General features: G+C 33.6%; 1 protein-coding gene across 1 annotated transcript; it reads left to right on the top strand.

The window, feature by feature from the left end:
* Positions 1 to 6,815: 6,815 nt before the first annotated feature.
* LOC149410756 (uncharacterized) lies at positions 6,816 to 12,311 on the top strand. The gene is made up of 2 exons (XM_089647952.1): positions 6,816 to 6,875; positions 11,256 to 12,311. The coding sequence occupies exons 1-2, from the start codon at positions 6,861 to 6,863 to the stop codon at positions 12,138 to 12,140; spliced, it is 900 nt and encodes a 299-aa protein (XP_089504078.1). The 5' UTR covers positions 6,816 to 6,860; the 3' UTR covers positions 12,141 to 12,311.
* The last annotated feature ends 3,799 nt before the right edge of the window (positions 12,312 to 16,110 follow it).

Genomic DNA, 16,110 nt, shown 5'->3' with positions numbered 1-16,110 from the left:
CCGACCCATTTTACCTCTCATCTATGTTATCTAATGTCAATTAGTGACATTGATGTTAGTCAATGGTTAGCGATATTCTTGAGCGCGGTCAAAATATAATTCCGACAGTCGGTAGACAAATCCGCTGCTTTTAGCGAGGCCTCAAAGGTGTCGGATAAACTATCAATATGCACGACTTTTTGGATAGTGTCGTTCGTTATTCAAATAACTGTCTAATTAATGAATGGAGGTGAACTAACTATGCTCTTAGAGTTGAAAGATTTCGTATATTTGATCCATGGATAATCGAGACGCGATCAATTGATTCCGTTACAACTTCTAGCTTCCCGGTTTTAGCTTTCGAGGTGTCGAGAATGTCAACAATAAAAGTTTGTTCACTTATTATAAATGACGTGCAATGTTTTCTTGAGCTGTCTATGTTTTATATCAACGGCTAATGTGGTCGAGGGGTAAGGCGCTCGACTAATCTGATGGTCGCGGGCTCAAATACCGGCGTGCGTAAGTAAATTTTATTTGTTGTTTAAGAATTTATTAATATGTCTCGACGCCATCTAGTGAGAAATTTAGCACTAACAAAGCCTTTTCTACAAAATAAAGTTTGTAAGTCGTGTGAAGTATTTTTAGCGCAAAAGGCCAAAAAGCACTACGCGAAATAAAATTATTTTATTAAGAATGATTTAAGCATTTTCATTATAACTCAACTTTTATATGTCATCGTTGTTTTACGTAGTTGTCAATTTTTTAAATATAATACAACCGCGGAAAGTATAGTTTTATCTTTTTTATTTTTTGATTTTTTTATTTAAGTTTTTTTTTCTTGCAATCATTTTTAGAATTTATAATTTTGGAGCTAATATTAATGGCTATGTGTATTTATATATGTTTTTGTTTTTATTAGAAAGAACCTTAATTAGTGAATTAAGTTTCTTTTGATTGCAGTATATTGAATTGATTATATACCATTAGTGCCACCTGTGAATTTTAGGTAATATTAATTATGAAAGTTTCTCGCCTCTGCTAGTTACTTGCTGTTAAATCACGTCGGTAAAAACAGTGTCATGTTCCACTACCAGTTGAATTTGACAGTGTCCATATATTTGTAAATATTCTTTCATAGGTTAGGTTTCCCTAAAAACTCTCTCTTGCTCCAAAACAATCAAATAAATAATGTTTTACCTTTCCAAAAGAAGATCGGGAACCGGCCTGTATCTAGTTTATTAAAATCCTTTAAAAAGTGTCTATTCATGGTGTATTGTAAATAAAGTGATTCAGATTGTCTCTCAAAATAACAGTGTTTAATTTAAAAGGACCCCACATTTAAGAACATGGTCCTTCGAGCCGGAAAGTGTTTGATACTTGATATCCTTTAAAAAGTGTCTATTCATGGTGTATTGTAAATAAAGTGATTCATATTGTCTCTCAAAATAACAGTGTTTAATTTAAAAGGACCCCACATTTAAGAACATGGTTCTTCGAGCCGGAAGGTGTATGATACTTGATAACTTCATAAAAAAATACAATTGATATCACCCAACCTCCAAATTGAATAGCCGATTGATTTGTATTCACAAAATGGTTTGTTTAGGTATCCTCTGTAAACAATCATGAACTCTCATTATTTACACTAACCACCTGCAAGCACTACACTGTGATAAAAACGAATGTAATCAATTAAATAATGATAATTTAATAGTTTTGCCTTTAATAATGAGTTGCTCTAGAATTTTTATTTGTCACAGCTTTGATGGGTACTAGTCATAATTAAAGACCTCACGAACTAATGAACTCCCTTTTTAGAGTAAGAAAGTATATATTATGCGGCCTGCCAATGTATATAAAGTTATTATTTCAATTCGAAATTGTTAATTAATTAGTATTCTTTAATTTTACGTTAATTTGCATTACCAATATCGGTCTACATACATAGAATATAATACATCAACGTCCGCATATCAATAGTACGACCATGCTAGCTTAATCGCTACAAAATCGTCGATAGTTCTGCCTATCGATCCATAGATATATACTTGCAACACTGAAAGTATTTGACAATTCTAAACATGAAACGGCATATATATGGAATTTTTAATTGAAATAATAACCTAAATATGCATTGGCGGTCCGTATTTACTTGTTGGCGCTAAAAAGGGAGTTAATAAGTTCTTTATTCACAAATTGTTAGGTGAACAAATTTCGTTTCCTCGAGCCCATGCAAATGTAGGATCTTTGGCCCGACCGGATAAACTATTATAAAATTATTTCTATTCTCAGGAACTCCGTTCGTCAATAAGCCAGTAATTAATTTTGTATGTGGAATTTCCGTCCTTTAATAAACCATTTGGCAAAATGAACGACACATTCAACAAATTGCTTATATCAACGGTCAACCAAAACTCAATTGACAGCCAAGAAAACCGTGTTAGATAGTTAGTTCTGCGCAATAAATCATAACCGAATCAATTTATCAATTATACATGAACACCAATTTTTTAAACACAGTTTTTAATTACCATTTTGATAAATTAACTGAGTGGAAGATGCTCTCAGTATTGCCAACCATTCAAAATCAAAATGGCTATAAGCGTGTTTACAACGACTACAGTTACTTCCTGCTTTCCTTTTCTCCAGTTTCTTGCTCTCCCCATTTAATAAATATCGGGGTTTGGCATAGTCGTTGCAGACGGCTAGGAGCAGTTGAACCTCTTGCGTGGTATCCACATAAAAGTTTCAATTTAATAAAAAAAAATTCCCCGACACAATATGGATTTCGGAAAAGTTTGAGTACCGTGGACGCCATTGAACATTTTACAAGAATAGCCATAAAAAATTTAGACGATGGAAAAAAATGTCTGGCTGTTTTTATAGACCTAAAAAAACCTTTGACACAATAGATCACAAAATTCTTCTCACAAAACTTAAAAAAATTGGCATATCTGGCACTCCACTAAATTTACTGATGACGTACTTGACAGGACGAACACAACAAGTACAAATAGGCCAACAAAAAAGCAATTCTCTTCCATAAACTACGGCGTCCATCAAGGAAGTGTCTTGGGACCAATCTTATTTCTCATCTACATAAATGAAATTACAGAACTTCCAATCAATGGAAACATATTTAGTTTTGCCGATGATACTGTTATGTTATTCCACGAAAAGGACTGGATGGACACTTATAAAGAGGCTGAACACGGACTAACTGCACTTCAAAATTGGCTTCGGATGAACTCTCTTACGCTCAATATAATTAAAACTAATTATCTAGCCTTTTCAATAAACTCAAGAGGTCAACCGGGTAAAGAATACACTCTGAAATTGCACGAGTGTCAAAACAATAAGTCACATTGCTCTTGCCCTATTATAAAAAAGGCAAAAAGTATTAAGTATCTAGGAGTGGAAATAGACGAAAACCTTAGATGGGACATACACATAAATGGAATCACTAAAAAGCTTACGAGACTTGTATATTTCTTCAAAAACCTAAGAAACATACTACCTAGGAAAGATATCAAAAAAGTATTTTATGTTTTAGTTCATTCCCGTCTTGAGTACGGAATTTTAGTATGGGGATCTGTTACAGCAAATAATATTAACCACTTAGATATTGCTCAGAAGAGCATTATAAAAACCATACTAAAATTACCCATCAGAACCCCCCCCCCTCAAAAGATATTTTTAAGTGTTTTGACATTCTAAATTTAAAACAAATATATGCAAAGAATATTTTAATACATCATTTTAAAAACAGAAAATCTCCTAATGAAACTCGGATACATGATACAAGAGCCTCAAAAAGTGATATACGAGATGTTCCAAAATTCAAGACAAGTTTTGGCCAAAGAAACCACATATATCTGGCAACCAAACTTTACAACATCCTTCCTCCAAGTTTGAAAAAGATAAATAAGCTTAAGGAAAAAATCAAAACATGGGTGAAAGAAATTAATGCAGACATACTAGAAAATGTATTAAAAACATCATAGAAACTAAATAACAGAAAATCAAAGAAATCTACCAGTCCGCCTCAGCACAGGACTACCTAGTGAGGAGGACTAAGAACAAACAGATGAAATATTATAGATTATCATATATTGTAACTCTCATCAAACCTGTAATTAAATAGACACTAATAAAAAATAAAAATCGGAGATCAATCGTTTTGATAGTTCACCTGCAATCTCCCAATATTTCAAATTAGTGTGCCTACGCAGTGAACGCAATAACATTTTCCCAATAAAACATTGCAACACAAATTCAAATTCATTTTATTGCTTCACAACATAAATGAGGACTTCTGCCTACAAAACCATTCTTTCGAAAGTTGACATCTTCAAATGCAATAGAAATACAAATAAGTACGATTAGCGAAATGTGTTTTTGGACACGTGCAAGAACTTAACCTCAAATTATTTATCTAATTTTGTACAAGATTCATTTTGGTAACTTATAACATATTTCTTTTTGATTTGGTTGACACACCTTTTTCGGTAAAATTGTTCTTATTTTTTAAATATAAATTATTCGATAACACAAATAATATTCAATACTAATCTTTGTTTCATATTGAAAGCCTTTTATGGTTATTGCAACAATCCGGTTCCTACCTAAATTGCCCTCTCCCTTGTTTTTATTACATTTCAAGCAAGCAAAAAAATTTGAAAAATAGAAGCCAAAAGCAAGTGTCATTTGTTTTTTTTATGTTATTTTTGTCGTTGTTGCATATAGTTGCATATTTGTCGCCCCCTCATTATAATTACCGTAAAACAGTACATATCAGCCCCAATCATATTATTATATATTATTGAGAATGATCAAAAAACCTTTCATGTTGTGAAAAAATACTAGATGTGGGTACATCTATAAACTATAGTGCCCACAGAACATTTAAGACCAACGTCAAAATTCCAAATGAAGCAAGATCATTCATAAAGTAAAGGCCTCCTTTCCCACTCCTATTTTCCTTGTGATAAACACGATTGTTTAATCTTATTTTCTCGTTGATAATTACAGTCCATTATGTAAAAAACATTATGTACCAGCGCAGACCTGTAAAAAATCACAGGAAAGAATTTTAAAATAACGATTAAAACAATTTTCTGTTAAAAACATTGTATCATAGGTAGCTACTTTATTGCTTGTCTGAAATCTTCAAAAAAATCAGTTCCAATTTTGAAAATGACGCTTAAATTTAAATCAAATTTGAGTTTTCAAGTTTTGTCATTTATTTATTACCTGAAACAAAAGTGTAATTCAAATAGATATGTTTAAAAATAGTTCGTGTTTGAAAAACTTTTAGCAGATGCGAAAGAATTATTATCATTAAAATTTTAATATACTCTCGGCAACAAACCTATTATATAATCGGTGGTCACCCTAGGTTCGTAATAAAGCGATAGAATTAGTTTTCCTGTTTTTGACATACAGGTCGTTTTGGGTTTAGTAATAATTTTTGACAACGATAAAAACAAGTTTTTTTTTGTTAAATCGTCACTCCAGCAACTTTCTAAATGTGGATGAAAAATAATAAAAAAAAAAAACAATTAAAAAAACCCGAAATTTTTTTAAAATTTGAAATTACAAATGTTGAACACAAATTTGTCGTTTGTAATTTCCAATTTCGTCCCACTAAAACCCTTCTTTTTAGCAATCTCATAATTTTTTCATCATATTTCCAAAATGGTTTTTTTTTAATATAAAATCGCGAATATAATGTGGTACATATATTATGTAAATAGTGCAGACGGGATATTACAAATTCTACATTGAAAAGGACCATAAAAATAATCTTCTTTTAAAATTTTTGGTAGGTACCTACTAAATTGCTATTCTGAATTTGTTCGAACAAGCAGTTCCAATTTTGAAAATGACACATTCAAAGCATATGCGAGTTCTAGAGTTTATTGAACCGGAGTTACAGACCGACACACAAGTGAAATGTTTTATGTGAATGCCGCACAAAAGACCCAACAGTCCCCAACCGTCTTGAGCCGGTGAGACTAAAGCATTATCAGGGTATCAAAGCGAATTTTGAGGCTATTATTATATGAGGCCATTTCAAATAACGCTTCAATTCTGAATGTAGGTCTTTTAGCAGGGCAATACTGAGAGCATGAACCACTCGAGAGATGGAACGTTAGTATTAGAGTGATGCGAAACTCAGATGGCTCGGTAGTGGCTCGCTGGCTCTGCCGTGTGAGTGCAATCCCCAAGCCAAAATCCATTTACTCTGAATTTAGACCTCGAGTCATAACTCTTTTTTGAATATTTTTGAAATAATAATCTATTTTATGTACAAATGTATGATTTTCGTTCACAAATTCAAGTTGATGGTGACACAGATCAAACTGGCAAGGTTCGGTTCGATTATGTGTCCCCCTCTAAATTGGACCGTGTCCAAATGGATTCAGCCAAACGGTTACTCGGGTCCAAATGGCTCTGCCGTGTGTGTCCACCTTTACATATGGATCGTATGGTGACCGCATAACTCATCAAAATTACAATTCAACACACCTTTAAAAAGTGATGAAACAAAAACTAAAATAAATAGTTACCTATGACACTATTTAACCTTTTATAACTTTTCATGACTTTATATCACTTTTTTCAGGTGTGTTGAATTGTCATTGTGTTGAGTTATCATGGAACCGAAATTAACCCACTTTCTGGCATCCGATAGATCTGAAGCCGTTCTTGTTGTTTTGAACGTGTTGAAAACGTGAAAATTTTAAGGAAAATTTAATTTTAAAATGGAACATCCTGTGGTCGTTTCAATTCTGAAACCATATAAATAGTTGATACTCGGACATAAAAATTCAGTTGAAGAAGATTCATAAGCTTGGTACTAAATAAATTTATTCAAAATGACGAAGTTTGTGGTACGTATTTTTAATACATTTATGACTTATTGTCGATATATTATTCAATATTTTAAATGAACCTAAAAATTAAATTTCTTCTAATTAGAAATAGCACACAAAAGACTTTTTTGTATAATTTTCGATAGCTCACTGGGTATATTCTGTTCTTGAAATTCGTGTAAAATCCAAAACCAAATAAAATAAAATAAAAATATTTTTTTTTCCAAAATAAACACAATTTAGTTTGGAACAATTGGAAAATATTTTATTATTTTTGACACGTATATTTATTGTAAGACTGTATTAAAAATAGTGCGTACTTAATACACGTAATATATTTTTCGTAATACAAGCCTTAAATATTCATCAGTTTCAAAGAATGACTTATTTTCTCGACTCAACCTAAAATTTTATTTTATTTTATTTTTCAAAATTTATCATCCGGTTAATGGCCAGATATTAGATTTATATAAATGTGTTTTATTTCTTTGTTGGCGACTTACTTTTCTTATGCATACTTTAACAATCGGCAAATTCAAAAAACCATAATTTAAACTGCCCATCTTTTATTTTTTTGTTATCTATGTACTCGTATATAAAAATGAATGTTTATTTGTTTGTCTCGTCCTTATTCCTAAATTAATAATACATATTTACGCCTTAAAAATGCACCCAGTTGTCTGGTATTCTAGAATTCACAACATCAAAACATTACCCCAAAAATTTATAAATCCTTTTTTTTAATCTTGGGTAGTTTAGAATTAAAACTATGTAATTTTTCGAACATTTTGAGAAAACATTAACAAAACAAAAAACAGTTTTGTTGGCTGTAGTTTTATTTAGATTTTTTGCAGTCATTGTTTTTTTTTACATTTACTGTAATTTTTTACAGTTATTGTAATTTTTTAAAGTTATTGTAAATTTTTATACTTATTTTAATTTTTTACAGTTATTGTAATTTGTTACAGTTATTGTAATTTTTTACAGTTAGTGTAATTTTTTACAGTTATTGTAATTTGTTACAGTTATTGTAATTTTTTACAGTTATTATAATTTTTTAATATATTTTTTAAATAATACATTTAGATGTAATATTTATTATTTAAGACAAACTATTTATATTGTGGATTCAAAAATACACAACAAAATGATTCCTTCGCTACAGCACCATTTTTTTATAATAATGTGAATACCACAAAAGAGTCCCAAGTCCCAACTGCTCCCAGTAGCACTATACGGGATATTTCGAGGCAGAAAGAAGAGGAGAAGAGATGTAGATAGGAAAAAGGAAGTTTGGGCAGTACTTGCCTATTCAGACCTTGGGTTCTAGCACAGTGAAATCGATAACTTTACAATATCTCGATGATTTTATAGCGATTCTTAAAGCCCTATGTCAATAAGAAATTAACAAAACCCATCATCTTTGGTCAAATCATGATTCCGACAGTCGGTAGACAAAAGCCGCTGCTTTTAGCGAGGCCTCAAAGGTGTCGGATAAGCTATTAATATGCACGACTTTTTGGATAATGTCGTTCGTTACGCAAAATAACTGGGTAAATAATTAATGGAGGTGAATTAACTACGCCCTTAAGTTAAAAGAAATCGTATGTACGATCCATTGACGATCGAAACGGGATCAATTGATTCTGCTCCAACTTGGAGGAACAAAAGTTGTTAGTCAAAACTAGAGACACCCATTCATAGCTTTAATTTTTGAGAAGTGTAGCATTAATTATTGAAAATGTTTGAATTAATTTTGCGTTTTCATATTGTTTATAGCCAAATACGATAACGTCAAGGAATGGGAGTCGGGAAGAGGGGAAAAACAATTAAATTAGCAACTTGAAACATGTTTATTGTTTTATTGATTGAAACTCAACATGGCACATGTTTCTACAGCAGAGTGTGTCATGTTCGTTCTACGATCTGTCAATACAAGATTATAGCGACTAAAATGTATTTTTCATTATTGCTAAAAACACCATTTATCGCTTTAATACGCGAAAGTATCGTTAATGCGATGAATGGGTGTCTCTAGTCATAACCAAAGACTTCATTAACTCCATTTTTATTATCATTGTAATGTATGTTAACTAACTAACCATCACGCCGTTTCCCCGCAAGGGTAGGCAGAGAGGACGGACAGCCAAACAACTCGTTCTTGGCACACACTTCTTGCCTCATTCACATTTATACATCGTCTCATACATACTCTTCTATTATTCTGACACTTGACATGGTCCGACTCGAGTATCTGATTCACTTGATCGTATGTCCATGTCTTCCTCGGGCGTCCCCGACTTCTGCTACCATTCGCATTTGCATCATATATCCTCCTTACACTCCTATCATCCCTCATTCGCTCTACATGCCCAAACCACCTAAGCGTCCCTTTCTTAATCTTACTCATTACGCTTACATCAGCCTTGCACTCTTTGCGGATCTCCACATTCCTCACACGATCAAACATGGTTTTACCACACATACGCCTCAGGGATCTCATTTCAACAGCATTTAATCTACTTTCATCCTTTCTTTGCCAGTTCCATGCCTCACTTCCATACATCAAGGTAGGTACCAGCACTCCGTTGTGGACTGCTACGAGACAATTTTTTGTTAGCGCCAAAGGCGTTCAGTCTTCCATTTACGGAATTACCTTATGTTAAAGTTTTTATTAGTGTTTGTTTACTTGTACATAACCATCTGACGTTAATTCAGTTTCCAGCTACCAGTATTTCCAGCGTATTTCAATTTTCAATACGAAATCGGTTGGCTTATCAATATTACGACCATGCTAGAGCTAAATCGTTACAAATTCGTCGGTAATTTCGCCTATCGATCCGATATTGTAAATTTATTGATATATACTGACAACACTAGAGTAACTTGACATTCCGAATCATTAAACGTCATATATTTACGTAAAAATGTCACCCAAATTTAACTGACGAATTGACTGACTGAATAACTAACTGATTATAAATCCCGAATGTAGTCATTATCTTATTGACATAGTGCTTTAGCTAGACTACTCTTTTTTACTAACTAGGTAAAGCCGTTGATTAGGAATAGAGGTACACGGAAAAAAATGAGAATTGATAATTTATTAAGAATATTTTCAATCCGGTTAAACGCAGGGTTGCATGCCGTTTCCTGATAAACTTTTAGTAAATTCATAATATATGGGAACGTGTGTTCATGCACCTGCATTTGCCTTGATAATATATAACTTACCTGCTACCTTAAGCCTAACAACATTCTTAAAAAGTATTCATTACTTTTATTCCTACATCACAAATTAGTCTTCTTCTTTACCGACTTTGACACGATCTTGATTTGACAGCCTCTGTGGTCGAGGGTAAGGCTCTCGACTAGGAATCCGGAGGTCGCGGGTCAACATTTTAGACACTAAAAATAATATACGGTATATTTTCGGCACGTTTCAGTGTGGAAGATAGATTCAGTATCGCCTTAGTGTAAGACCACCATTCGTAATTGACACTTTGCTTGAAATGGTTTTAACCGTGTTTGGTGACAATTGAATAGCCAGGAACTTCCCCGCATTCTTCTTCCCCATTCTTCTTCTCTCCCCACGACTTTCTGACAGCGTAAATGTAACGATCAATATGCCAGAGGCCTGAGAGGTTAAACAGATAATTTCGGTATTTTTTATATATTTCACAAGTTCTTTCAATTTGCTGTGGGCTTATATGTGTGCACAAGTACGTTCAATTTGTTGTGCGCGTATCTGTGTGCACAAGTACGTTCAATTTGTTGTGGGCGTATCTGTGTGCACAAGTACGTTCAATTTGTTGTGCGCGTATCTGTGTGCACAAGTACATTCAATTTGTTGTGCGCGTAACTGTGTGCACAAGTACGTTCAATTTGTTGTGCGCGTAACTGTGTGCACAAGTACGTTCAATTTATCCCCACTCGTTTTCTAATACCGAAATTCTTTTTTGGGCAGAAAAACAATTTCATTGACTGTATTTTAATATTTTTATGTATATTATATATGTATTTAATCATTTCATTGCCCTATGGGTTATATTGGTGACTTCAGTTATCTTTTCAAATCACATTTCTAGGGGTTATTTACTCAATGCCCAGGGGAGCGATTCTAGTTCTACTTAAGGATAAGGAATTGTTCTTAACCTTAAAATTAATGCCTTTTTCCTTGTCATCCGAGAAAACTTTAAGATTTTTCACAGATAACGTTAAGGTCGCTAATAATTTTAAGATCAAGGACAAATCCTTATCCTTAAATAGAACTGGAATCTCCCCCGAGACCACTTTCCTATTGGTGTATCTCTTCAGTGACTATAAAGCAGCCAAACATTGAGGATCCATAGATTTTCTGCTTTTCATTTTTGAATTAATAATTGATTATTGTTTTAGCTTTTACTTTTGCTTGTGATATTGGCGACCGCTTGCGCAGCTCCGCAGTCAAGGGACAACCCACAGGACGCCAATAAACCGTGCGTCATCGGTTTCAGCAAGTTTACTTCTGAAAAGAGAAAAAATGCTGTGGTAAACATAAGGGAATCATCATCAAACACAATGGTTGACACAGAACCAACCAATCACTACTATTTCTCAGCGCCCCTCGATACGGTACAGAATGAGCCCCATCAATACAGAGAAGTACCCGATGAAGTACGTTACAATATCATCTTCGTCAAAGTGCCACCATTCGTTCCCAAAGTACAAGAAGAAATAGAACTTCAACCCAAAACAGACGAAAAAACTTCAGTCTACGTACTGGTAAAGAGACCCGAAGACCCTGAAACCATTGAACTACCAAATCTTAAAAAACTCAAAGACGAAAAACCAGAAGTTATCGTCGTTAAATACAACGAGGATAAAGACATCCAAGCTATAATCGAGGGAGTGGACCAATCCAGAATCTTTGGAGATCCTCAAATAGCCAGAACACCGCAAGTTTCCGAGTCGCAAGTCAACTCGGACCTCAAACAACTGAAGCCGGAAGACATCACCCAGTTGAAGCTTGTAGATAACACTAGGATACAATCAATCCAACAATCAACCAAAAAATTAAAATCTATTGTAGTATCGGGAGATACTGTTGACTATGATGGCGAAAATATAAATCCACCAACCAGAGTAATAATTGATAGCAATTCATCACCAAATGAAGATACCCAAGGACCAACAAGAAATGATCAAAACCAAGAAACAGGGGACAAAACAGCATACGTTGAAAAATTTTTCGACGCAAATAATTTAAAGAGCAAAAATAATGTTAAAAATCAAGAAAATTAATTTGGACAACAGTGGCCCGTTGTTTTGAATCTTATTTGCATGTGCATTGCAGTTAAGCTATAGTAAGGTGTGGCGAACTGTTGTCTTTTTGTTGATTCTTTAGTCAGATATGGAAACAGTTGGCGAAATTGTATGAATGAATTCTGAATAAAAAGAAATTTCTTGATTTTATTACCTTTTTCCATTTCTTTTTTTTTATAATCTTTTTCTGGTCCATGAAAGGTAGACGTTAGCAAACAGGTATCTATTGAAAGTGATCAAATTAATTAATTGAGTATGTCTATGAATATATTTATTTGAATTAGAATTATATGTTTTGAATTGGGTTGTTTTAAACTTTATTGTTATTTTATCACATTTGCTGACCACAAATCGTCCATCAGCACCATTTTGATATTTTGCATTTGAACGGTCCCCTTTGTACGCCGACTATCGGGTGCATTTCAGATTTTCAACAAATTCAGATTAGCTGAGAAGCATAATAACACGACCGTTGTGCTTGACAGCTAATAAAAATTTGATCAAAAGCTTAAACGGATCGAGATTATTCTCGAGCAAAAACCAAATATGATGGATTTTATTTCTTTTTGCATATACTCAAAAATGACCTATTATTTCAATAAATACAATTAATCACAATGCTTTTTCTTACCCGAAAACGTTAAACGACGAATCAAATAAAGTGAGACAGCGAACGCAAAAACATATAAGTGTATCAAGCTAGTACATTACATACGTCGTATACTACTACTCTGCTCGCTCGTATGTTCATAGAGAAGTAGAGGCGATCAGTCTGAACATGTCGACACGCGATTTATCCGGCGGACATCAATACAAAAATGGTCGTCATGCTCGCTCGTCAGTGGGCCGCTTAAGCTTGCAACTGGTGTCGAGAGGAACGCATACAGAATTGAGGGACGTTCATAATAATATAGCTGTTTCACCCATACACATATTCTTTGAATGGCTCTCTTTCTAATGCGTTCCGTTTCATTTAGTTATGAATTATGTTATTTGTAGCCATTTAATTCATTCACACATATTTGTTGTGGCTATTCTTTTCTTATGCGTTTCGTTATTTGATTTCAAACTAGGAACAGAAACTAAATTCATTTTTTTTTGATCGATTAGTACGGCGCGAATCGCCGTTTGCCGGTGCTTTGTTTGTTTCCCGTAAGTCGTGGCTCGTTCATAGCACGATCATGGTATGCTCCGGTCATGGATTTGTCATTTCCCCGGTTGGATCATATTTAATTCTGAAGTTTCCTTAGGACGGGTTGTTTCGGAGAATTTGAACAATTCATCGAATTTCAACGTTCATTTACGGGTTCTGTGAAAGTCCTATTCAAATTCTGTTATTATATCATTATAGGCTAGTTGCTTGACAGAACTGAAATAAAAACAGAACTTAAAAATATCTTTCACAGAACTTGAAAATTAACTTTGAAATTTGAAGAATTGTTCAAGTTCTCCGAAACAACCCGTCCTTAATTCTAATATAGTATTTGTACTGGACACCTACGCCAGTGACATCGACTGTAAATGCCGGTTCGTCTGGGGGTACCTTGGGTAAGGATTTGCAAACAAATACAACTTGCGAATGTTGTCGGACAACTCACTTGTAGGGCCAGTTTGTTGTTTGTTTATTGGGTTAAAATACAGTTTCTACACGTGTTAATGTGTAGCAATTATTCTTATATCTAAACAGAAATATTATAAGTCGTCATAGCACCCAGAATTAATTACTAAGATCCCACAGTTTTATCGTGCGAGTAATTCATCCTTGAAATGGCGATATGATACGTGTACGGTGTTTTAAATTCTTAGCAAGATGACTCATCATGCGAGATAAGCCTCAAAGGATTCGGCATCGTAAAATGTGTGATATCAGAATATTCATTTTCTTGATTATTTGATCATTATTTAGATGCATCCATCTGCTGTCCGGTACAGTACTATTAATAGCAGCTAGTAAATTTTCACATATTGCCTTAAGGTCTTGACTCCTTGAATTTATTTATTGTTTCCTAGAACGGAGAACGCTAGAAAAGATATTTATTTTTTATCCTCCAGGGCCACCAACGCAATACTTAGGAGTAATGTGTGCCATGAACGCGGGTAGCCTAACCAAGGGCGGCCTCTTCAACTTGAGTAAGGTCAACGGTCGTCATTTTTTTAAGTGACTTACGTGCAAGAAGAGTCTGACCTCCTCTGGCATCTGGCATATTTTATCAGAAGGTTGGAGTATTTCCGCATTGCAATAAGATTTAATGTAATATTTCTGAACATATCCGAAAATTAAAAACTGTTTTTGAAAGGTGATCAAATGCGCTTTCAAATTTAATAATTTGAAATGCACATTTTTTAGGTATTTTTTTTTAATGGAAACATAAAATGGCATTTTATTAGACAAATGTATTATAAACATTATTGTTTTCTCACTTTTTGTCGTTTCATATAAAAAAATAATTAATACAAAATTCCCGAGGTTTCCGAAATTTTTCTCAAATTGTGGTCTGAAACTTTGGTTAACTTCTCTGGTGTTTTCTCTTTCTCACAATTTAGTTTTATTTTAGATCATATTTTTCAGCACTACCTATAGTAAGAAAGGTACAACGATTTCCATGAGACTTATGTAAGCTGTTTCCAAAAGCGCACAAATTAGCCTGAAGGTTTAAATGTTCCCAACCGTCTGGAGCTAGTGGAACTACACCATTCCCAATTGTACAGATGTGTGTGTATAGTATATGTATATATGCGCATGGAACAGTTTATATCATTGACATGATGTTCCTTTTAAATATGGGCAGCGAATCTGAAAAAATGTCAACGTTGGAGTATAGAGAAATATTATTGAATGTATGTATTTGAAATTAATCCCGCATTCCAAATTTCCATCGGTCTATAATATATTTCCCTTGATTAATTAAGTTCTAAAAAATAACATTATATATATTCATTTGCGAGCAGAAATGTAAGTATTTGAAAATCCCTCGATATAAAAAAAATCCCAAAATATGCTCCGAAAATGATGTAAAACATTTTGATCTGTTATTTAACATATTATAGGTAAGAAACAGATAACGGTTGTATCTTTAAATGCCGTTTTAGACACATAGTTATATTTTTTTCCTAAGTCCTTGAGTCCTAAGCATAATAGCGCTTTTGCTAATAACATAATTTCAGAAATTAATCTTATATACGTACCTACATACAAAACCACTCAAAAAGATCAAATAATTTCACTTAGAAATGACCAAAAAACCATGACGCATTTCGGACTTTTTTGCCGACATACATGGCTAATATAAAAACATGACGCCTTTCGGGCTTTTTTGCCAACCTACATGGATAATATAAAAAACATGACGCCTTTCGGGCTTTTTTGCCAACCTACATGGATAATATAAAAAAACATGACGCCTTTCGAGCCTTTTTGCCAACCTACATGGATAACACAAAACCATGACGTCTTTCGGGCTTTTTGCCAACCTACATGGATAACACAAAAACATGACGCTTTTCGGGCCTTTTTACCAACCTACATCGATAACATAAAAACATGACTCATTTTGCTAACATACGTGGAGAAATAAATATAAAATTCTAAATGATTTAGTTGATATTCCGGTATTGCTAGAATTGTTAAGCTTTCGGATTCCACAACGTAATACTAGAAGTCAGGATTTATTTCAATGCAGAAATTCTGGGACTAACTACCTTATACATTCCTCTTTGCCCAGAATACTAATGGAGGGAAACAATTATACCAAGTCAGTGGACATCTTCAAGTTATGTTTAAACAAATATAAAATGTTGTTAATGAAGCAATTCACTTACGTACAACAAATAATGTATATTGCTTAATATTCTCATGTAAAATCCCTTAAAAAGGGCGTTAATAAATAAATAAATAACATAAAAAACATGACGCCTTTCGGCCCTTTTTGCCAACCTACATGGATGACAT

This window comes from Hesperophylax consimilis, chromosome 27, assembly GCF_061612785.1.
Source record: "Hesperophylax consimilis isolate HC1 chromosome 27, BYU_Hcon_1.0, whole genome shotgun sequence".
Taxonomy (NCBI): domain Eukaryota; kingdom Metazoa; phylum Arthropoda; class Insecta; order Trichoptera; family Limnephilidae; genus Hesperophylax; species Hesperophylax consimilis.
Note: the sequence above shows the minus strand (reverse complement) of the source record. Positions and strands in the feature narration are given on the sequence as shown.